We start from the raw sequence: 25,915 nt of genomic DNA, 5'->3' as shown, positions 1-25,915 counted from the left end.
TTAGTATATTAGTACAGTATGTAAGTAAAAACAGAATACTTTATTATTTATTTACGTAGTATTTGCTGTAGAACATATTTTTCCACCTGACTGTATGTATACAGATAAAGTAAACTAAGTACACCCCGTGGAAATTGTTGGCTTTTTTGACATGTTTGGATAAGCAAACGTGATCATCTTTCGAATAGCGCCTATTAATAAAGTTGATATACTTGAAAACAACCGCAAGGAAAATTAGCTTTTTCAGTCATTTATTCAACGGAATGTCAATAGATATTGATAGTGATATTCTTTTGTAGAAAAAGTAAGTCCACCCTCAAAAGCTAGTATTGCCCCCTTTAGCAGAAATAACGTCTTATAGGCGTTTTGCATAATTGTCCACCAGCATTGCTGGAATTTTTGACCACTCTTCCTTACATATTCTTTCAGTTGCAAGGTGTTTGAGGATGTTTGAGGAATCCTCCCACAACATTTCAATGGGATTCAAATCTGGGCTTTACTAGGCCATTCCATAACACTCCATTTCTTCTTTTTGATCTAATCCTTGGTGGATTTGCTAGTGCGCTTAGGATCATTATCCTGTTGAAAGGTCCACTTTCAGTTGAGCTTCAACTTTGAGACAGATGACCTCACATTATCTTCAAGCACTCTTTGATATGATGCTGAATTTATAGTTGAATCAAAGCAAAAGCAACCCCAAACCATAACATTTCCACCACAGTGCTTCACAGTTGGTATGAGGTGCTTCTCCTGAAAAGCTGTGTCACATCAAACATGTCACGTCAACAGCAGACACGTCAAACATGTCTGCTGTTACTTTGGCCAAACAACTCTATCTTTGCTTCATCTGTCCCGAGCACATTATTCCAAAAGGCCTGGTCTTTGCCTATATGCTCATTGGCAAACTGTAGTCTTGCAAAGGCTTTTTCCTGGCACCCCTCCCACACAGGTCAAATTTGTGTAATCTCTTTCTGATTGCAAAAGCATGACTGAGCTGTTTTTTTGTTAATATAAATTGTGAAAATTACTACAAAATTTCACTTTTTTGTGTCATTTGATAGTGTATGAACTTAATGAATAGGCACAGTTTCAAAGAGGATCAAATGTTTTTTTTATTTATGCCTTGAATAAGCTATTTCATATACAGTAACAGATGTTTACATATAGTCCACAAGACATATTTATAACTGAATTTACACGAATAACCTAGTTCAAAATTTTACATACATTTGATTCTTAATACTGTGTGTCATTACGTGGATGATCAACGACTGTTTTTATGTTTTGTGATAGTTGTTCATAAATCCCTAGTTTGTCCTGAGCAGTTAAACTGCCCACTGTTCTTCAGAAAAATCCTTTGCTTTTCCAGCATATTCTGCATATTTGATGCCTTTCCAACAGTGGCTATATGATTTTTAGATCCATCTTTTCACTCTTAAGACAACTGAGGGACTCGTACACAACTCTTACAAAAGGTGCAAACATTCACTGATGCTCAAGAAGGCAACGCGATACATTAAGAGTATCCCGGGGGGGGATGATCAGTACAGTCAACATCACGCATGTTCCTGGAATAAAATGGCTCAGAATTTCAGGCCAGGATGGAATCAATACAACCATAATTACCATGGAAACTTCACAAGGTTGTAAATATAGGTGATATATCTGTATAACTGGATTTGGCATATTTCCTTGACTTGGGTGACCTAATTTCCATTCTCTTGTTTGCAGAAGGAGAAACCTGTTCAGTCACAAGTCTCCAACGAGACCTTTATCGTCCAGTCCACTCAAACCCACTGCCAAAGAGGACAAGATGGTGAGCAGCTCTTCTTAAGATTTGATGATCTGATGATCTTATGATCTGCAAAACAGCAAAAAAATAGTTTTCTTGAATTTATTTGCAACATGATTATCTCATTTCCTAAAAATGATTATGTTCAATTCCCGTTCCATTGCCTTTAGTGTCTTAAGACTATAAGTAGAGAATCACAGATACCATTTTCGGTACACGTTTAGGTACTCTGATACTGAACTGAACTCGGTATTAATCAATCAGGGGCATTATGGAACCCTTTATTTAGCTCTGTTTATCTAGGTTGCTGCATGAGTTTTATGTTTAAGACGTTATAGGCTCCCGAGTGGCGCAACTGAATAGTGTTCATGTCTAGACTAGTCTTGACTTTTGCCTAGAATGTTCCACTTAGTTCTGATGATTTATGTTTCGGAATTTCATCATTTCTGCTCCAATGTGGACACTTCAACATCAAGGTATCTTGGATGAATGTAGCATCAGAGAGAACCTAAAGGCCTTGTAGCAAAGGAGCCTTTGGCTACAGAGAAAGAAAATGTCTGTGTGTGTGTGTGTGTCTAAGTTTGTATCCCTTTTTGAGGACTAAATGTCCCTATAATAATGTTAATATATGACCGTTTGGAGATTGTGAGGACACTTGGCTGGTTCTGACAAAACAAATGTATTTTTCAGTTGAAAAACTAAGAGCCTAAATGTTTTGAAGTTGTTGAGAGTAAGGTTAGGCACAGGCCTAGTGTGAGTAAGCTACAGTAATGCATACTGTGGTGCCTTTAATATATTCTATATATCTGCATAAATAGTGTTAAATGTAAATAAAGAAAACCCAATTAAACAAATTAGAAAAAAATATTATACCTGTTCATTTATTTGTTGAGGAAAATGATCCAATATTACATATCTGTGAGTGGGAAAAGTATGTGAACCTTTGCTTTCAGTATCTGGTGTGACCCCCTCGTGCAGCAGTAACTGCTACTAAACATTTCCAGTAAGTGTTGATCAGTCCTGCACATCGACCGTTCTTCAGTACAGAACAGCTTCAACTCTGGGATGTTGGTGGGTTTCCTCACATGAACTGCTTGCTTCAGGTTCTTTCACAGCATTTCTATTGAATTAAGGTCAGCTTTGACTTGGCCATTCAAAAACAGTTTAATGGTTAAAGAAGAGAATATATATATATATATATATATATATATATGTGTATGTATGTATATATATATATATATATATATATATATATGTATGTATATATATATATATATATATATGTATGTATGTGTATATATATATATATATATGTATGTATATATATATATATATGTATATGTGTGTGTGTATGTATGTATGTATGTATGTATGTATAAGAGATGTGTGTGCTTAGGGTCATTGTCTTGCTGCATGACCCACTTTCTCTTAATATTCAGTTCACAGACAGATGTCCTGACAGTTTCCTTTAGATTTCACTGTATTACTTAAGAATTCGTTTTCCCATCAATGAAGGCAAGTTGTCTTGGCCCAGATGCAGGAAAACAGGCCCAAACCATGATACTATCACCACCATGTTGCACAGATGGCATAAGGTTCTTATGCTGGAAAACAGTGCTATCGTTTTTCCAAACATAACGCTTCTCATTTACACCAAAAAAGTTCTATTTTGGTCTCATCCATCCACAAAACATTTTTCCAATAGCCTTCTGGCTTGTCCACATGATTGTTCACAAACTGCAGACAGCAACAATGTTCTTTTTGGAGAGCAGTCACTTTCTCCTTGCAACTCTGCCATGCACAAATTTGTTGTTCAGTGTTCTCCAGATGGTGGACTCATGAACATTAACATTAGCCAATGTAAGAGAGGCCTTTAGTTGCTTAGAAGTTACCCTGGCTCCTTTGTGACCTTGTGGACTATTACACATCTTGCTGTTTGATCTTTGTTGGTCAACCTCTACTGGGGAGGGTAACGATGGTTTTGAGTTTCCTCCATTTGTACACAATCTGTCTGACTGTGGATTAGAGTCCAAACCCTTTAGAGACAGTTTTGTAACCTTTTCCAGCCTGATGAGCGTCAACAACTCTTTTTCTGAGGTCCTCAGAAAGCCCTTTGGTTCGTGTCATGATATACTTCCACAAACAAGATCAGAAGTTGATAGATCTCTGTTCTTTAAATAAAACAGAGCGCTCACTCACACTTCATTGTCATCCCATTGACAGAAAACACCTGGCTCTAATTTCCCCTTCAAATTAAACTGCTAATACTAGCGTTTCACATACTTTTGCCACTCACAGATATGTAATATTGCATCATTTTCCTCGATAAATAAATGATCAGGTATAATATTTTTTTCTCACTTATTTAATTGGGGTCTCTTTGTCTACTTTTAGGACTTGTGTGAAAATCTGATGATGTTTTAGGTCATAGTTACGCAGAAATATAGAAAATTAGTAAGTCAGAGAGGAAGTATGTCACAAATATTGTACTGCCAACGTGTAAGTGTGTGCATGCATGTGTGTATAGGGAAAGGGTTGGGTTGAGTCATGTGACCCAGTAGAGGGGCTGCACGGAAAAGGGAAAGGCAGTAATAGTGTGGAGCAGCCAAACATCTGGAGGGCAGAACGCCAGCACCTATATCCCTCTCTCACTATCTCTTATCCTTTCTTTCCAACACACATGCACGCACGCGCACATACCGTCTTTTTCATTCTCTTTGTCTTTTCTCTTTGCTCCTATCTCTTTTACAAGATGAGGAAAACATCATGTGACAGTAGAGTTTATCTCTAATCCTATAGGGAGTGAGATGAATTAATCTCAGTCCATCGTGAGCAGCTTTCTGGAAGAATAACAGTTTGAGACCTGTGAAGAATTAAATAAGGAATACAACATGATGGGGTGTGCCATTATAGGAAATTAATTCATGATGGGGTGATGCGGCCCGGCATGAAGTGGATTATTTTCCCACAACAGCATGCCCCATCATGTTTTACTCCTCTTACTTTTCAATCAATGTCGTGATTCTGTTTAACCATTAATATTCAGATTTAATGCTGTGCAACGTCCAGAAGACAAGCAGGTTCCCGTTATAGCAGCTATAAAAACGGCTATCCTCCTACCAACCTCTTTTTTCCTCTTTAAGTGAATAAGACGGGGGAAAAAACTGCCATGTAACTGAGAAAGCTGAAATTAGATAATGGTGGGTTTGATAATGTTTTTTTTAAATATTTTTATTATTTATATATATATATATATATATATATATATATATATATATATATATAAAAACCCCAGGGTACTAATATAAGGTTGCACACATGTAAATTCTGTATATTGCTGTCCTTTATCATGGAGTATTGTTGGTTTAAGGAGTGTTTAATGCAGAATCTATAATCATTACTTTCAATCTCATGTTAAATAGAAGAGTGAGTGTGAGCATTTGGGAAAGTATAAAGCGTTAATCTCTGTGTTACTCCTCTTCTACCTTTCAGGATGAGCGACTAAGAAGACCCTTGTCTGATGACAGTGACGTAGAGGCCCGTCTCAACAGCTGGAACCTTGGGGTAACATGAGATGTGTATATATATATATATATATGTATGTATGTATGTATGTGTGTGTGTGTATATATATATATATACATATACACAAATATATACACACACACATATATATATATATGTGTATATATATATATGCACTCAACAATACATCTAATTATTAATCAAATAATGAGAAACTGCTTATTATCATCTAATTCTGTTATGATACAGTGTATATCATTTTACTATGCAATATATGTATTACTGCCTATATATTTGTGAGTTTAGTAACCATGTTAATACATTTGCAAGTGAAACTTGTTGAGTGGTTGCAATAGCAGACCCGTCAACATGTCGTATAGGAGCTCTGCATTTCAATATCGGAATGCGCTGCTATGAGTCGTCATTCAGTCAGAAGAGCTAATCAAAATTACAGAATCGAATCGAAAGACAGAAGAGCTAATCAAAATATGAATCTGAATTAACTGATGGAGGTGTTTTGACCTCTCTGATATTAACTGACGCCCCTTGAAGCTCTGCCCCCTTGTCCTTATTTTACATTAGTCATCAGTTTTATCTCAACTCTAATTTCCTGCTCGAACTAAGTGTGGCCTTATTTTCCGTCATGTTAAATCGAGAATGTTTTCAGTTCGTTAATGTGAACTAAATGCCATCAGTGTATGTTACTTAGCTAACATTAGACACATCAGTAATAAACTATATGCATTAGGCATACCAACAGAAATTATTTTAAAGTTCAGTTTGCTCTCCTACACCAGTTAGCGCAGACAAATTCAAACCGAGTGATCGAGAGAGCTTTACATGCACACTTTCTTATTACACCTCTAAAACAAACCAGCAGTTACTTTTTTTTCCCACAAGCACCTGTTGTTTACTGTAAAACCCTGAATATACACACACTCTAGTTTCTCTGTTCTCTGCATTATTCTCCATACCACAGCATAGTCGAATGCTCGAATCTGACTGGTCAGAAGGTGTGCATTATTTTTGTATAACAGCACAGGTAGTTCCGGCTGTAACATGAACAATAAGGTTAATATTAATGCACTTGTTCTAATATGTTATTGTTTCCATAGCGAGAGAGCATACACAGGGATTTATACAGCGGGTACTCCACATAATCTTAGGCTAATAATAAATGGATTTAAAAAATGTGTTGTTTAATAAAGTAAAACGTGTAATGATTGATGTGTTTTTGTTAGGAGACATTTATTGAACATTTATTGAACATTTTTGGTTGTAAGCATTTGTAAGAGTCCCAGTGCTTCGGGAGGTTTATCAGCACATGAAAGTCTTCAGGACAGAGGAGGTTACGCTGTCCAGTTTGTCAGTATTATGACAAGCTGCGTTTTGTTTTTTGTTTTAGAGAGAGAGAGAAAGAGAGAGAGAGAGATGCTGATGAGGGAATGACTGTGTATCACAGCTATTACATTATTGAGAACAGGAACTATCTTGTCTCTTGGACATTCCACAACATTATATCTAATTATAAACTGTTAAAATGTGCATTTCACACATCAATAAATTAAACATTATAATCATTGGCAAATCACTGTGATATAAGCGGAATAACAATAATGCACTTTGTTGGGGTAGCGTCACTCCACCAGTGCGTTGTGCTACATCACACCCCAGCTTCCTTTATTGTCTTCTCACCGCACGGTCTATCATGTGTTATTCCTTACTTAGCAGGTGTGACACTGTTTTGATTCAGGTGGTCAGTATCATTCTGTTAAATATTATTGTACCATAAGAATAGCAGATGCTGTAGTTAGTTTTCAGTATAACCACACTCTTGCTCATGCTGTATTGCTTTTATACAACAATTCTATGAACAAGAAATTAATATTGAGTAACATTTCGAACACAATATCTGTTTCTTTTTGCTCTGCTATTGGAAATACAGTCATGTGAAAAAAATCAGTACACCCCGTGGAAATTGTTGGCTTTTTTGACGTATTTGGACAAGCAAACATTTGATCATCTTTGTAAAAGTGCGTATTAATAAAGTTGATATACTTGAACAAAACCACAAGGAAAATGAGCTTTTCCAATCATTTATTCAACAGAAATATCAATATATGTGATTATCTTCTGTGGAAAAAGTAAGTACACCCTTAGCATCAGAAGGTAGTATTTCCAAAATTTCCATGGGGTGTACTTATTTTTCCACATGATTGTGGATCCTGAAAAACCGTGCTGACTTTATGGCATGCCGGCTAACTCGCTAGCTAGCTAGTTCTTGTTGATTTATCCATTCCCATTAAAGATGCTTCCGGTAAAAAAATCAGCGTCTTCATCTGACAAGCTTTCCTATTTTGTGGCAAAAGTTATATTCCTGAAAAGTATAGTTTACCACGTGTGCTGATGATGTCGCGATCACTACTGTAGTAACCGTTTTGAGCTAGGAAGTGGAATTTTACACAGATGTGCAGAGTGATGCACACAGCGAAATGTCCCAGTGTGGTTATGGGACATTTAGGCGCTCTTGGAAAACCAAATTGGTGGACTGGGACGAACCGTTGTATAAAATAATGATTGATATGATCACGTTATCAGCAAGCTTTTCAAACTTTCGCTCGTTCTCTTTCCTTCTCTCTTTTTCTGTCTGTTTTTCTCTCTCCCCTTTCTGTTTATTAACGCTTATGTTTGCATGTTTGACATTCACCTCCTGTATTCTATCTAGATTGTGTTCAGGTGCTATGAAAGATTGAGTGCATTGTAACGTGTTTTGAAGGAAGCTGGACTGCAGTGGATTTGATATGATGCTGATTGGTTAAGACATCAGCTTTCAGAGTTTGGCACATCAAAGTGAGAAGCTTTGCAGGATATCGCAGGACTTTTTCTCTTAGTAGCCTTTGTCCTCCCTTTCTTTCTGTCTCCGCCTCTGTGAAAGCGTCTGACGCAATTCCATCACCATGCCAAGCTCAAAACATTCCTTACACAAAACGGTGCTCCTTTTAAGTTCAAGCTGGGCTTCTGTGACCCAGAAAGCACAAAGAAAACATGGAGGAATGTTGCTTACTCTATCTTATCAGCACGATGGGCAGAGAGGTGAGCAGCTGGCACTCACAGGCCCATACCAGTAAAAGCTCCATCCACATGGAGCTCAGACTTGAAGCTGTGTGTCTTGCTGCATTAGCCTGCAGACTGCATGATAAACTTCAGCTGCTAGCTTTATGGGACTTCTGTTTCACGTTTAAACAGTGGGCAGAGTTTCATTATTATTTATTGATATTTCTTATTAGACTTCCATCTATCAATATTCCAGTTTCATACCACTGTTATTGGAGAGTATTTTAATCGTGATGTTCAATAGTACAGTGACATTTGTATTGTATCTTAAATGTTGTATTTTAAAAATATGTTTATCTATACAACTTGTTAGCGTCTTATTAATTCAACCAAAGCGGAAGTCGTTCATACGTCGTGTCTTTGTGTTGATCACATGGTCTTCATTTGTAACAGCTTACTAGCTTCTTAAAGCTGTTAAACCCTGGGATAATTTCCAGAATAATAAGTGTCCATGCCTGGATATCATGATTTATGTGAAGCAGCCTGGGAAAGTTTTATGCATGGTCAGATTTTGACATATTAGTGTCAGAGAGGCGGTCAGAGAAGTCTTGGACTTGTACTTGAAACACAGTAAAGTCCCCATGAAATCAAAATGGACGTTTCGTGGCTTTTAGTATGAATATGTTTGCCTTAAGGTTATCAATGTTAGGGCAGTGGTGGCTCAATGGGTAAAGGATCTGGGTTACTGATCAGAAGGTTAGGGTTTCAAGACCCAGCATTGCCAAGCTGCCACTGTTGGGCTCTTGGGCAAGGCCCTCAATTGCTCAGTTGTATAAGTGAGATGTAAGTCGCTCTGGAGAAAGGCAGCTGCCAAAATGCCATAAATGTAAAATGTAAATCTATAAGCTCCAAAACAATGACAAAATTCACATTTAGAAGATATATGCATTCAAAATTGACAGTCTCTCTCCACCACCAATACGGATCAACGGTTTAGCTAAACGCTATTGACTATTTAAAAAGGGAGAGGAGCCATTCAATATGTCCTGCCCTGACTTCCTGTTTCAGTGGAAATTACGTCAGCACATCGAACAATGCTACACGTTTTAAGGCACTTGACAGGGACTTTAAGACTCTTGATTTGATCTCAGCTTCTTGTTTTGGACAAAAAACACATACAGTAAGCTGCAGTTCTGCAAGCAGACATGCCTTGTTGATTTGTGAAAGGTCAGAGGAGATGAGCGAGATTGGTTCGAGCTGACAGGAAGGCGACAGTAACTGAAATAAACAATCTTTACAACCGTGATGAATAGAAAAGCATCACAGAACACCTGATGTGACGAACCTTGAGGTGGATTGGCTTCAGCAGCAGAAGACCACATCAGGTTCCACTCCTGTCAGTTAAGAACAGGAATCTGAGGCTCCAGTGGACACGTACTCACCCAGATTGGAATAAGATCGCTTTGTCTTTTAACCATTCTCCTATGACGACTCTCATCAACAGGGTGCTTCCACCCATAATCATGCCACAGCCACAGAGTCAATGAGATCACATTTTTCCCCATTCTGATATTTGATGTGATCGTTATCTGATGATCATTAACGGACCCGTGTCTTGCGTGGTTTTTTTTAATCATTGCACTGATGGGTTTTTCCAAGCTGCCTCATATTTTGTTTAGTGAAATGTTGGCTAAAATTAGACTCGCCGTGTTTGTTTTGGGCAGGGTCACTCAGTGATTAGGAAAACATGAATGGATTTACAGATGTATTACATTTTATCAGGGAGAGATGAGAGGTTTTTTTTTTTTATGTTGGTGTACACATTGCAGGCTATATTGACTTTACAACGGAATAACTGCACCACAACTGTCTTTCAGTACATCTGCATTGTTGAGCACACATTGTGCATGGCAAAACTGGTAGGCCAGACAAGCCTGGGCAATTTTTTTTAAATCCCACTTTTATTTTTATCATTCCAGTGATGCATTTAACCCTGGAGTGTGGGGTACGCCAGCATTTGGTTTGGAGGCGTGTCATAACATAATACTCTAACATTAAGCTCCTTTCCACCTCTCTCGCTCTCGCTCTCTACTGCTCTCTCTCTCTCTCTCTCGTGCTCACTCCCTTTCTCTCTCAGCTGCCACATTATTTGTATTCTTTCTTTGATTTATAGAGACATTGAAAGGCTTACTATGTGGTTTAAGGTCAGACCTGTGTGAGTCTGTCAGATATCACTGGAGCCACTATGTTAGAAAATCCTGTTTGATCATTTGTCTGTTCAAATCCTAAATAGTAATATACATTCCTAATAGTGAAGTGTTGGGTTTTCAAAGGGTTTTTTTTCTTCTTTTCATTACTGTAGCAGTTTGAACATTTTTATAAGTGAATAATTTATTATGCACTTGCACTGTGATTAACTGTGTCAGAATTTCATCATTTCAGCAGGCAAACATAAATTAGGGATGCACTGATACAGACATTAGATATGTATCAGTATGATGTTGTGCTCATTTACTCATACTACAACATAAAACATCTTAAAAATAAAACCCAGCACGAGGAGTTTATTGTTAATGGCACAGAGCAGCAGCCAGTTCTGTTTTTCAATTCAATTCAGTTAAAGGGGTGATGAAATGTTTTTTTTTATTCTCTTTCCTTTTTTTTTTTTGCACAAAAAACATACAAATGTGAGTAATTTATTACCTTTTTTCTACCCTTTCTCTGGCCCTCTGGCTGAAACAATCGGTTTTTGTGTCCTTTAAGTTGAAATCTTCAATTTAACCACCCACTGCTATGATTGGCTAACATCATTGCCTACGAATTAATTATCAGTGCCCCCTGCTGTAAAGCGTGCTGAATTGTTTTCAACGACTGAACACTTGTGGGTGGGGCCAATGGTGTGATAATGTGAATGTAGGTGTCGATGTCTTGCATGTTAAAAAAAATCAAGGAAAATTTGATTTCTCATGTCATGACCCCTTTAGGTTTTGTTTATATAGCACTTTTAACCATGGAGTTTATCACAAAGCATCTTTTCAGAAATCTAGATATAGATTTATCTCTGATAAATTTAAGCCAGAGGTGACTGTGGCAAGGATGAATTTGAGGAAGAAACCTTGAGAGGAACCCAGCTCTCTGTCCTCATCTGGCTGACACCGGATAGTGAGAATATAAATAATTTCTCTTCTATGACTGTATACTATGGAGTCAAGCAATACTAAGTGTGTTGAAAGAAACTTGAGTATGAGCACCAGATTCATTCCTGATTTCATTCGAGTTTTAACGTCAAGTCTATAGTATCATAGTGAAGATATCAACTGTTCAAAGATTGAGTCAGTGTGAACACTTTATGCGCAAGTACTGTATCAGATTTTTGGGTCAGATCTGTTTATTTTACATTTCTGGAAGGAGTCTCCAGTGTCAGTGCTTTTTAAGAAGTAAAGCTCTAACTTTAGGTTATACCACTTGGGGAAGTGTTCAGGACAGAAGGCTTTTGGCTTTATGGTTACTTGATATTGGGTGCACGGTGGCTTAGTGCTTAGCACATTTGCCTCACACCTCCAGGGTTGGGGGTTCGATTCCCGCCACAGCCCTGTGTGTGCAGAGTTTACATGTTCTCCCTGTACTGCAGGGTTTTCCTCAGCGTACTCCTGTTTCCTCCCCCAATCCAAAGACATGTAGGCTGATTGGTATGTCCAGAGTGTCCGTAGTGTATGAATGGGTGTGTGAAGGTGTATGCGATGGATTGGTACCCTGCCTTGTGCCCCATGCTCCCTGGGATGGGCTCCAGGTTCCCCATGACCCAGTAGAATAAGCGGTATAGAAAATGGATGGCTGGCTGGATGGTTACTTGATATCATGACAGGCCAGGGTTTTTTTTGTTGGTCTTATTAAAAAAACAGAGTTCTTATAGCTGCTAAGTGATAACAGGAAAAGGAAATCGTTATGAGGACACATCAAAACACCTCATCATATTCCTGCCCTGATCAGTTAAACAAACAGCTCTTGGTAACGGACTCCTGCTTTTGGAGCCAGTGCATGGAGACAGTTTAGTCTGCCTCTCTCTCTTCCTCCCACGGTCTTTCATATTTGTAAGCAGGGGCAGATTTACAAGATGCCCTGAAATACACAACTCGCAAATGTGTGTATTTATGTGTGAAATACACGTACAGAACGATGACATTATATAAATCCCCTTGCCCTGATCACACATTCCACATTCTTGAGTCTAGAGAGTTTGTAAAGCTATAAGAATTAGTGTTTAGCAGTGTGTGTGGTTTATCAGCGCACCTTTCAGTTGGATACACTTTAAATGTTGAATGTGTTGCTGCATGAACATGGTGGCAAGCTAATTGAGATGGACTGGACTAGGCAGTGTGCGAGTTTCTGCTTTTCTATGATTTAACACTCCGTCTCTGTTTTTTCGATGTTAGAAGGAATCTGCAGTCTTTCGAAGTTGCCTTTTCTCCCCTGCCTTTATGTCCGTGCTGTCCAGACAGCTTACTTTCATTCTCTCGATCCATCTGTCTCCTCCATGAGCGACGTCTGGACGGCTTTCAAAAGTCATCCAGCCTCCTTCAGTCCTAGTTGTCTTCCTCACCGTGTAATCAAAGCACCCAGATGCTATGGTTCTGTTTGTGTGTGTTTATGTGGGCACTGTTGACAAAAGCCAAAACCCGGGGGGGGGGGGGGGGGAAGGACATACAGTCCAAAAAAGAAACGGAAACGGTTTGAAAGCACACAATGCCTTGAAATGACCCTTGGTATTCTTCTGCGTAAACACACAGAGTTTAGGGAAGAGAGTGTGTTTAAGTGCCGCCCTTTGAAGTTGGCCTACTTTGTTTATGATAGATAAATGGAGGTTGGAGCGGGAGGGGAAGTGTGGAGGGAGCAGAAGCGCCTTGCCAAAAAAGGAGGAGAGTTAAGGCCTTGTTGCATTGTTTTATTTTTGCAGATCGAAAACCCCAGGTATTTGCGCGAGAACCCTATTCCCCTGTCTCCGGTAAGTGCCAAGGCTTCTTAGTGGAGGGGAAAAGAAGGGCAGGAAGTGAGGTTGCTTTGATGATTTCCACTCTGCTCATCCCATCTCTCTCTTTCTTTCTCTAATAGATTTACCCAAAATCAAGCCTAAGAAAAAGTAGCACCCTTACCGATGAGCCTCCCGATTACAAACGAGATAAGGAGGTAGGCACCAAGCGATCATTCCTAAATTCCCTAAATGTGTAGTCTGGTTCATGTGAGACTTTCTGTTCGGCAGCCCCATTTGCATTCCAGTGAATTCTGTCACAGGGTGTGTTTACATGCACACTAATCCTGTGATCTGAGCCCAGCTCTTTTTCTTTACTTGACAAATCCATGATAAGAAGCTACATGTACTAGTCATAATATAACTTGAAATGGGAGAAATCTTTTTTTTTTTTTCTTTTGGCGCGAAAAATACCCGAATACGCAGAGTACCGTGGTCATAAAGTGTGCAAAGCAAAATATGTTAGCAATTTTATGAATTTGAGAACTTAGATTTACTTTGCAATAGCAAAGTAATGGTACTAAAGGAAAAAAAAGCCTGTGTTATGGCCTTGATTTCCACATCACGCTCAATCTCAATTGAGATTTTAGATATTACATCAAAGCCAGAGAACTTGTAAGCACAGGAGCAAGTCTGATAACTTTTAAAGAAGGGCAAACTCCGGTGTTGTGTCAAATCCCCAACAAACTAACCCAGATAACTCGGTAATCCAAAGAATGAAGAATGGGCTGTGATTTCAGCAGTTATCCCACTTGTATACTGTTTATCTGCTATCTTTCATTTTCTACTCTGCCTATGTGTACAAGTAGATCAAAATAGTGTAACCTCGAAGATTGAATTATGTATAGTGACTCGAGATCAGACTGTTTTGCAGCCAGGAACCTTGAGTCATCTGTGATTCCAACCAACTAACACTGGACTGTATGTATATGTACAGTAAATAGATGTATATAGCTCATTAACATGTAGATGTATATAGCTCATAAATGTGTAGATGTGTATAGAGCATTAATGTGTAGATGTATATAGAGCATTAATGTGTAGATGTACATAGCGCATTAATGTGTAGATGTATATAGTATATAATACAACCCCCAGACTACTGGGAAATTAATTGAAAAGCTTCACTACTCAGAGAGTTGATATTAATAAATCTGATTATTGACTGAATCATGTAGATTTTTCCCATTCTCAGACATCAGTATTTATTTTTAGTTGTTCAGCACATGCAAGCACACTTCCTGTTTCCTCTGAACGTTGCGCTTCAAAACTGTCAAGGTTTGTCAGTTGTTTTGTTTTCCCAGAACTTAATGAAATGCCAGATGATTGTCAGTCCTTTTCACACACCACGTGACAAGCCGGAGTGCTTAAAGGAAGTCTGGCTAAATGCTCTCTACAGGTTCTGCTTGTTTTTGAGACGCTGATCCCAAACGGCCTTTTAAGAGATTCTGTAAAAAAAAAAAAGAAAAAGAAAAAAGACAGTGTTATGATGATCGTTCTTCTCTGTTATGTTTGCTTAAGCCGAAAATCCTATAGAGGCAGCTTCTCTTTGATGTCGCTGCTCACTCTCGTACTGATAAATATAAAACTGAGCATGCCTTAACCCCCTACACACACACACACACATTTACATTTTCTCAGGGAGAGAAAGAAGTTTGATCTAATACAAAAAGAAGTCTTTGACGAAAAATGACCAAATATCAGAATATACTGTGCTGTAAATAGGGCTGGGTGATATATCGATATCATGATAAATGATTACACGATACACTTTTCTGAGTTATCGTTGGTATGGTGGTGTATTTTTTTTTTTTTTTTTATGTTTTTAATAATTACAAACTAAATTATACTGAGTGGATGCCATTGATTTGAGATATATATATTTAGGCATTAAAGAAGAGTATCATCAAACTCAATTGAATGTTTTTTGGTATATTTTACTACTGTTTTGCAGACAGTTTGTTTGCTAAATTATATATTATGATGCGCATCATATATCATAGAAATGTTCTCAAGTTTCGTGATATACTATTATTGTTATATTGCCCAGCCCTACCTGTAAATCTGTCTAAATGTCTGTTTAGAATAATTGCTATGGTTTAAGGTTTAATGGAGGTAACAGTACAGTAGTCAAAACAGTAATCAACTTGTCACCATATTACTAATACTGATCGGATGGTTGAGAGTTCAAATCCCAGCATTGCCAAGCTACCACTGCTGGGCCCTTGAGCAAGGCCCTTAACCCTCAGCTGTTCAGTTGTATAAATGAGATAACTGTAAGTCGCTCTGGATAAGGGTGTCCGCCAAATGCCGTAAATGTAAACTATAGTATAAAAGTCAATAAATTGGCACAGTTGTGGAAAGGAATAAATCTGTATCATATTAAACAATTTAAGGATGTACCAATTCTTAGAATGTATTCCTGTGGAATCGTTGATTCTGAAACTGAGATCATGCCGCATGGAAGCTCATTGTAGTTTAATGATGGATGGAGGATGTAGTGCCTACAGCAGCATCTGGGAGGGTTTTTGGCCATGTTCACCCCCTGCCTAAGCAGCATCAAGAAACACGCCTGGATCAGTCTCTTTGAGCTAGCATGCACCAATGATTTAAGTCTAAATTGGATGAGTGGGACTGGATAGTGATGTGCAACCTGTGGCTCTGAAACTGCTCCTTCACAGTAATAACAAGACTATGCTGGGGGAAAATATATTTTATATATATATATATATATATATATATATATATATATATATATATATATATATATATATATATATATAAAATATATTTTCCCACAGCATAGTCTTGTTTAGATAACTGCAGAATTGTTTTGTCTTCATCTAACAAAGGATATCTAGCCTGTTTTTCTTGACCGTCTGCCTGCATCTCATTTCCATCTGCCTCACTGGTTTTTCCACCAAATGCAAAACTACAGCACTAGTGACTAGTGACTGTATTAGTCAACTAGGCTGTATAATCCCTACTGGAGACTGGGCTTAAACCACAGTAATCTTAACTGCCCTGAGTGACTGGAAAATTTGTCATCCAAAGTGTCTTTAGGTTATTCATACAATACAGTCTAGCGAGTATACCTCCATTCTTCTGTTCTTCAAAGTCCATAAAACTGCACGCTGAAATTAGGAATGTGGTGATTAGCACTAGCAAGTGCACATACAGGAGTAGAAAGGCGTCCTAGTAATTCTAGAAAGGTGAGTGAAAAGCTTCTCAGAAGCCACCAGGCTTTCATGTGGGGAAATGGTGCATGACTGGGCTTTTACTGTCTATGATTGAAATGGCAGCAGTGTATTGGGCTGAGAGGGAGGAGTGGGTAAAGTTATAGCGCTGCACACTATTTCCTGCACTCATCTCTAGTCCCTCTCCTGCCAAAAGACCCCTTTAAACACAGATTTATTCTGCTCCCCCTACTGATTCCGTTCCAATTTTTTTTCCGCTTCAAGGAGAAAAAAAGCCCTGCTCGCTGAATCTTTCATTTTTTCCCCCCTCTTTCTCCCTTTGTCTCTTACATTCTCTCAATCACTATAGCATTCTCTATCGCACACACCCACTATCTCACATTCTTTCTTCCTTGCAACTTTTTTTTCTCTGACAGGGTTTGAAAAGGGAAAAGGGACACACTGACTTCAGATAGTACTATTACCTGGTGTTTAAGGTTTTGTATGTTTTGATGAGATTAAAACCTGTGTGTGTGTGTGTTATCCCACGTTATTACTGTAGGAACACCTTTTCCACGGTTCATTCCTGCAATTATCCAATCAGCCAATCATGTGGCAGCAGCACATGATACAGGTCAAAAGTTTCAGTTAAACATCGAATGTGATATCAGTGGCTTTGACTGTGACGTGGTTCTAATGCAAGACTGGGCTGGTTTGAGTATTTTGGAACTGCTGATCTCTTGGGATTTTCACTAGAGTTTACACAGAATGGTGCAAAAAAACAAAAAGCAGCAGGTCTTCGTGTGGAAACTCCTTGTTGAGATCAAAGGTCAGAGGAGAATGGCCAGATTGGTTCAAGCTGACAGGAAGTCTGTAGTAACTCAAATAATCACTATTTACACCCGTGGTGAGTAGAAAAGCATGTCACATGGGGTCCCAAAGTCTGAGACCACATATAAAATTGGAAATAAACAGAAGGTTTTAGAATTTTGAAATATTTAAAACAAAGAAAATAAATGTTCAATATCTGGAAAATATTATATTCAAGATTCTGCACTATATCTAGGTCGCTATTTAAATGTAAGAAAATTTGTGATATTCACTATGTTAGCTGCTTTGTACAAAAGGTCAGAGTTTCCTCCTGGCTAATCTGTGCTCTGACTTTTTGGACCTTACTGTGTGTACACACTCGGCGCCCACTTTAAGGAACACCTGTACACCTGCACGTTCATGCAGTTATCTCATCATTCAATCATGTGGCAGCGGTGCAATGCTTAAACTCATGCAGATGCAAGTCATGCGCAGAATGTGATCTCTGTGTCTTTAATTGTTGGTGCCAGATGGGCTGGTTTGAGTATTTTATAATACTGAAATAACTGCTGATCTCCTTGGATTTTCACACACAACAGTCTTTAGAGTTTACACAGAATGGTGCGAAAAATAAAATAACACTGAATGAGCGACAGTTCTGTGTGGGGAAACACCTTGTTCATGAGAGATCTGAGGAGAATGACCAGACAGGAAGTCTATAGTAACTCAAATAAGCACTCGCTACAACCATGTTGAGCAGAAAAGCATCTCAGAACACACAACACATCAAACCTTGAGGTGGATGATCTACAATAGTAGAAGACCACATCAGGTTCCACTCCTGTCAGCCAAGAACAACAAGAACAAGACTAGAAAATGACCAGGAGATTTATTTTTTTTCCCCCTAATCATCAACTGTCCTGTTTGGGTGAGTTTGTGCCCATGCATTGACAAATCTAGCGACTTTTTGGACAAAGCTTATCTACTTTCCGTAGAAGAGCGTGGGCAGTACTGCAGTACCAGTTATAAAATCAGGATTTTAGCAGTGCAGAGCAGCAGCATGGAAATGGCTTGGAAGTGAGTGATGGTTAACATGTAGTCTTAATGCGCCACGTTTCAGTCAATATTTCATACTCGTTATGTTGTCTGACAACAGAAACAGAAAAATACGTAAATGAGAACCGCTTTATTAGGAGTTTGGCTGTATTAAAATAGACCATGCGAGCACAGACCGCAGAAGTAAACGTATGTAAAAGGCTAATACTAGGCAGAAAGCAAATATGCGATGATGTAATGAATATGCTAATTAGTGCATGACATGATCTAGCAACATTTAGCAAATTTCTATTGAAAGTTGTTGGCAGCAGTGCTCCTGTCACTCACCTGGAGTATACTGACGTTATGGTGAAGATGAAGCAATGTCTGGGAAATGCAAATTTAGTTCAGCAAGGCTGGGAAACGGTGCCATATAAAAATTGTTTGTGTTTTATTATTATAATATATAAGAATATGTATGAATGACATCTTTTGTATAGTCCTTGAAAACAAAAACAGAAAATAGTGCTTAAAAAGTCCTTAAAAGTCCTGGAATATAATTATGAAGCCTCTGCATGAACCCTGTTATTTTTTAACATGACTGTATGTAAGTATATTTGATAAATATATTTAGTCTCTTACTGTAGTATGCAACCAAATAGACAGTTAAACTATTCATTAATAAGGAACAATCATCAGGAGGCTATACCCTACATGTTTATATGTGAAACCATATAAATAAAGTTTGCTTTAAATTGGAGTTACCATATTGTCATGGACAATATTAAAACATAAAACAGGAATAATGCCATGTGTTTTCTAATCAAATGTTCAATATCATTTGATCTTTCTTAACGGAATACTGTTTTCCCCGCATTTCTATTTCCTTTTACTAAAATTCCTGGCTTGCATGGAAACAGAACTGTTATATTGAGTTATACAAGTTCACAGGTTACTTTTTTATCTGTTATTCTGTGCTTGGTTAAATGCTGTATTGCTTACACTGGGCTGTATAGCTAGGGATCTTACTACTACTATTGCTTGACTAAAGCTCATACTCGGAGACTGTCCAATCCTTAGTTAAATGTCAGTTGCATTTCTAGACTCCAGAATATTTCCCTGGAAGTTGTCAGTTTCTCTCACAGTGACAGTGATGCAAACTTATTATTTACCATTAGTAAGATTCAAGATTTTTATTGGTCACGTCCTCAGTTACAAAATAGACTTCATATAAAAACCATAATGAACTTTCCTTTACTTTCACACTATCCGTTGTTACCCAGATGAGGAAGGGTTCCCTTCTTAAAATCTGTATCGTGTGTTTATATGTTTCTGTAAAGTTGCTTTGAGACAATGTCCATTGTTAAAAGTGCTATACAAGTAAAATTTAATTGATTTGAATTATATACAGTATATAAGGGGTGTCCAATCTTATCCGGAAAGGGCCGGTGTGGGTGCATGTTTTCATTCCAACCAAGCAGGAGCCACACCTTATTCCACCTGTTTAATCAGTTGAATTTGGCTTTCAATAGACTCAGGTGTGGCTTCTGCTTGGTTGGAATGAAAACCTGCACCCAGACCGGCCCTTTCCGGATAAGATTGGACACCCCTGGTATATAACTTGCAGTGAAATGAAAACGGTGTACGTTTGTATGTAAGAGTTAACATTTGTGAGACACAGTAAAGCCAGTCACTCGGGCAGCCTTGCAGCATGTGGATCTGGTTACTGAACATTATCTCTCTGCTGTCACAGATGGTGATGTTGTAAACTCTTTTGCGTGCATATTCTGTTCTTCTGTACATTTTGGCTCATGGCTCTATTTTTTGAAAATCGGAATGTTTTTGGAAAAAGTAAGGACACTTGGTTGTCAACGTGAGATTCAAGATCCCTGCTTAAGAAAATGAAAATAAAGGATTTATAAGTGTGATGATGCTAGTCAGTGAAAATGGATACACGCTACACGATTCAGAAGTAGCTAGCTGCTGAAGAATCCAATGAAACATTTAGCCTTGTTAGTTTGATTAATGCGGCTGCCTAGTACTGTATTATCCCATTGTGTAACAATTACATGACTTTATCTATGCTCCCCAGTGTTGCAGTAGATCAGTTTTTTTTTATTTTTAATTGAGGAAGCACAATTCAAGATGAACATCAGCTGCGAGGAATAAAAAAAAATGCAGGTCATGCTGTTATAAGAATGTAATTAACATTGAGGTGGTGGAGAGGTGTTACCACCCCGAAGTGGTATTTTATATACCAATAACAGCATGATCCGAAGTGTTGTATTACTCTTATACCAGAGCAATTAACCTTTCATTTGTTTATATTTACTTTCCACAAGAGAGTCCTCCGTCCTTTCCTTTTCCTGAAGTTGCAGGTTTCCCTCTGACACTGGAGACTCTTTCCAAAAATGTTAAACATGTCCTTACAGAAAACTTTACCACGTCTAAGATTGCCCTTTTTTTTTTTATTCGTTTATGTATAGTGTTTGTCATTCAAGTCCCCGTGTAAATGGTTGTTCATGGGTTTAACTGTTAAACGCTGTGTTTGAGCTGTTTTGAATGCACTGTATTGCTGCGTGCACTGTGTGTGTCTGTCCAGCAGTGGGAGACACTGAGTCACTTGTACGTGTGTAGACAGCCATCTCCATCGCTCAGTTGGCAGCTCCTCATATCCAGCCTTTCTAAGACCCCCTCAGGCCACAGCACTGAAACATGAAAGTAGAATCGCTGCCAGCAAACAGGCTGTGGCTTCAGGAGTTTTAGAGAAATATATCTAGTGCCTTCAGTAATAGAGTTCCTAACGCATGTGCTTTTATAAATAGACTAAAAATGTTTAAACTCTTAGTCATTCTGTTTGGACAACACTAAACTGGAGTGTTGCATAAGTTCCTTATTAGCTAGCATTGCCCACGAGCAACTGTATGACATGTAATATTGAACAAAACCGTCATGGAAAGGTTTCAGTAAATAAAGAACACCCTCTGGTAGTTTGGCTTGGTAGAAACCAGTGCTTTCCTTTGACAGTTCAAATTTTGTGGGAAAACAAAGTTGATGGGCGTGGTTTAGTCCCCTAAAAGTAAGCATCTCTTACTCACCTAATTGCTTTGCTTATTAAGTGATATGTTTTGGCATTAGAATAAGAAGCCTTTATTTGTCACATGTACATTAAAGTACAGTGAAATTCCTTTCTTCGCATATCCCAGCTTGCCAGGAAGCAGGGGTCAGAGCGCAGGGTCAGCGAACATGCAGCACTCCTGGAGCAGATTGGTTCAACAGCCATGCTCAAAGGCCCAGCAGTGGCAGCCTGGCAGTGCTGAGACTTGAACCCCTGACCCCAAGATCAACAATCCAGAGCTCTAAAAAAAAAAAAAAAAAAAATGAGCCACCACTGCAAAAAAAAAAGTTTCCATGTTTTCAGACATGTTGATAAACCTTTGGAATCAAATTATTTCCCAAATTTCACGATCCAACAAGACATGATTCCACAGAGATGTGTGGATTACATCGCTTTCCCTCGTTTAAGGCCTGACACTAATTTCAGTCTCTGTAATATGTTTAAGATGAATTTAATTTCTCATCACACCTCTTTGCTCACATACTTTGCTGCCAAATCACAGGGAAAACTGGATTGTTGTGCGAAAAATTTCAATATTTCAATCAACAACCATTCAGACTCTTGTATTTTATTATTTTTTGTTTACTTTTCAGATGAGGACTGTTGGCTAATTGTTTTCACACTTGTCTTCCACAGTGGTGGTGTTGCCTAGAAATAGGTCGTGTCCCATATTTGCATAAGTACAAAATAAAATGGTATGTTATTGTAGCCAGTAAAGAATTCCCTGATAGTCATTTGAAGCCAGTTCTAATATTTTGCCTCTAAAGCTTGGGTAGCCCTTTGCATGGCTAATAGGACACGACTATTACGAAAATTGTGTTACCGATATTTAAGGACCTAAAAGTTGCCACATGGTCGAGAATTTAGCAGACACTAGTAGTTTTACTTGTATGATTGTCAATTTCTCAAATAATAATGAATGAGGTAATTAACAGAAAGAGCAGCATAAACATTTAAAAACATGTTCTACTTTAAACCACACTTTAATTAAGTAAATAACATGAAGTTACACAACACTGAACTTTAAGACAAAAGAAAACAATGCCACTTTCTTTCAACAGAACATTACTGTATCGTGTTAATGAACGATGGACACACCAAACAATCACATTTTTTTTATTTTCCAAATAACTATCGCACATAATTTCCACATACATTAGCATCACTTGCTAATGTTCAAATGAGTTAGCTAGTGAGTCTTAAAAACATTTCCTAACAATGAAACTGATATATTTGCAAAAATAAAAAGTTAAACAAAATGATGCAAAATTCTAAAGTATTACCAATTTGTACTCAGAAATGCCTTCTGCCTGGCAGGTTTGCTCTTTCCTTTCCTCATATTCTGTCAGTTTGTGCTCATATGAGTAGTGATGAAAAGCAGCAGACATATTTCAGAACTTGGGCGTGTCAGCTATGTAAAGAATAATATATGGCATGTGCTGTTACAGGAAAATAATCAACATAATATCAACATTAGGGAGGCAACCTGACACTTAATAGAGTTGATTATTTTCCCGTAACAGCACATCCCAAATTTGTACACAGCACTTCATACATTTGATCCATTTATTGTTGCATGTAATGTAAACAAGTTAGTTAGTGTTGTCACTTATGTTATAGCAGTTCTTAATGTTGTTCTCTCACCAGCCCCCGTTTTTTAAAATTTTTTTATTATTATTCTTGAAGGCAATTAAACAAAAAACTATGCCGCTTCTTATGTTATACAGAAATGGCAACGCTCTCCTTCCTTTCCTGTGTCAGAAAACATAAAGCAACAGCTTTACTGCTGAATGCTACAAAGTGCTGACACTGGAGACTCCTGCCAAAAGTGCTAAATAATCACCTCCTCAAGCACATTAATGTAAACATGGGATCTTGCAGCCAAACTGCTGTCAGAGTCATACTGTTGTAGAAAAGTATTCAACTTCTGACCAATCCAATTGGAGAACTCAACTGGACTGTGGTACTGTGTAATAAATAATAATGAACACCAGAGGTCTGCTTCTAAATACTATGGCATGCAGAGGACGGGCTTGGGAATTGAAATACAGAGAAATGTACATTATTTTCAGAGTATAGATCACTTGGGATGTGTTTCATAAACAGGTCGGGAAAAAAAAAAAATGCCTGAACATAATATAATATAGGGCACCTTTATTACCTATACCTATAGGACAGCTACAGTGCTGTGGGAAAAAAAAAAAGTATTTATCCTGATTTCTTCTGTTTTTGTGCATATACAAAATATTTTAGATTTTCAAATGAAATACAACATAACCCACGAGCAACCTGAGTAAACACACAATACAGTTATTTATTTATCTATTTTTATTGAAGCAAAAAAGTTATCCAACACCAATTACAGATGTGAAAACTAATTGCCCCCTTAAACCTAAAATCTGGTTGTGCCACCATTAGCCGCAATAACTGCAACCAAACGCTTTCGTGGAGATCAGTATTTCATTTACTTCTAGGACCAGGATTTACTCCTATGCCTTGGATCATTGTCTTGCTGCATAATCCAGTTGTGCTGACATTCTCCTTTAGGATTTTCTGGTAGAGAGCAGAATTCATGTTTCGCTCAATTATTGCAAGTTGCCCAGGCCCTGAAGCAGCAAAGCATCCCCACACCATCACACCTCCTCCACCACTGTAGGTGTCAAGTCAAGTGTTTTTTTTATTGTCATTCCTCTAGATAGCTTGTATACATTGGAATGGGATGGCGTTTCTTCAGTACCATGGTGCAACAATAGGGAAGACTATTTAAAGTGCAAATACACAACACTGTGAGACGAGTGCAAAACAATAAATACATAGAACAAAAAAAAAAAATACAAAGAACATGATGTTCTGTTTGTGGAATTCTATGTTTGGTTTATGCCAGATGTAACGGGACCCCTGTCTTCCAAACAGTTCCACTTTCAACTCATCAATCCACAGAACATTCTCTCAAAAGGTTTGAGGATCATCGAGGTGTGTTTTGGCTAAATTCAGAAGAGGCTTAATGTTCTTCTGGGTTAGCAGTGGTTTTCACCTCGCCATTCATCCATGGATGCCATTTTTGCCCAGTGTCTTTCTGATAGTGGAGTCATGAACAGTGATCTTTATTGGTAGAAGAGAGGCCTGTATGTCCTTTGATGTTGTCCTTTTGTGACTTGCTGGATGAGTAGTTGCTGTGCTCTTGGAGGAATTTGGGAAGGTTGGCCACTTCTGGGAAGGTTCACTACTGTGCTGAGTTTTTCCATTTGGAGATAATGTCTCTCACTGTGGTTCGTTGGAGTCCCAGAGCCTTTGAAATAGCTTTGTAACCCTTCCCAGACTGATGTATTTCAATCACCTTCTTCCTCATCATTTCTGGAATTTCTTTCAACTTTGGCATAGTGTGTTACTGGGTAAGACCTTTTAACCAACTTCATGCTGTTGAAAAAGTTCTATTTAAGTGTTGATTTGATTGAATAGGGTTTGCAGTAATCAGGCCTGGTTGTGTCTAGTCCAGCTGAACCCCATTATGAATGCAGTTTCATAGATTTGGGGAATTTGTAAGTATGGGGGCAAATACATTTTCACACAGGCCCAGTTGATATTGGATAACTTTTTTGCTTCAATATATAACATTATCATTTAAAAACCGTATTTTGTGTTTACTCAGGTGAGGCCTTTTATTTATCCTAGATTTTGTTTTAATTTCTGAAACAATTTAGTATGAGAGACACACAAAAACCGAAGAAATCAGGATGGGGCAAATATTTTTTCACAGCACTGTATACAGTGCTGGCCATCTATGAGTTTTAGTTTGCACCAGTGTTTCCGTGCATACTTTGGGTGGATTCTTCAACCTCACTATTTGACTCACTCTGAAACATACCAGTGAGCTGCATGATAATGTTTGAGCTTCAGACTAGAATTATTTTTTTTTTTAACATTTCTGCATGTTCATGGTGTAATTTATTTTAGCACATCTCCAATACAAAATAAAAACCGAATTTCTTCTGTCTTATTTAGATTATTGTTTAGTGTATAACTGACGAGTCTTTTTTAGGTCCATTTAGCCTTTTTTTTAGAAGTTGAAGTCATCTGAAGCATTGTAATTTAATGTTGGGGGGAGGATTAGTTCAAGAAAGAAGAAATATACACACTGAGTATTCAGTGTTGGTAGATAATTTGGCACCCAGGAACATTAATACATCTTATGAACCTCAACTTTAAAAATAAATAAATAAATAAATAAATAAAAGAAGAAAGAAATCAATCATAATAAGATTATTCTGTTAGTTGTTGTGTGAATTTCTCTCTTGGATTGATAGTGATCTATCTATTGACCAATTTTTTTAGGGTTATTAGTATTCATTCAGACATGTTTACAGGGCTTGTGAAATTTT

General features: G+C 37.9%; 1 protein-coding gene across 11 annotated transcripts in view; it reads left to right on the top strand.

The window, feature by feature from the left end:
* The window catches only part of cep112 (centrosomal protein 112), a 151,504-nt gene that overhangs the window by 15,930 nt on the left and 109,659 nt on the right, over nucleotides 1-25,915 (top strand). For 10 of the 11 annotated variants that reach the window (XR_008388926.1, XR_008388925.1, XR_008388928.1 and 7 more), the window contains exons 5-8: nucleotides 1,732-1,816; nucleotides 5,285-5,356; nucleotides 13,326-13,373; nucleotides 13,481-13,555. Coding sequence is in view for 8 of the 11 variants with exons in the window: in XM_053653608.1 (XP_053509583.1) it covers nucleotides 1,732-1,816; nucleotides 5,285-5,356; nucleotides 13,326-13,373; nucleotides 13,481-13,555 (280 nt within the window). In the remaining 3 variants the exon portion in view is untranslated. The remainder of the gene's footprint in view (nucleotides 1-1,731; nucleotides 1,817-5,284; nucleotides 5,357-13,325; nucleotides 13,374-13,480; nucleotides 13,556-25,915) is intronic. The other variant, XM_053653631.1, reaches the window with a different exon arrangement.

This window comes from Ictalurus furcatus, chromosome 2 (genome assembly GCF_023375685.1).
Source record: "Ictalurus furcatus strain D&B chromosome 2, Billie_1.0, whole genome shotgun sequence".
NCBI classification, from domain to species: domain Eukaryota; kingdom Metazoa; phylum Chordata; class Actinopteri; order Siluriformes; family Ictaluridae; genus Ictalurus; species Ictalurus furcatus.
The sequence above is the reverse complement of the archived record's forward strand: the minus strand, read 5'-3'. Positions and strand labels throughout refer to the sequence as shown.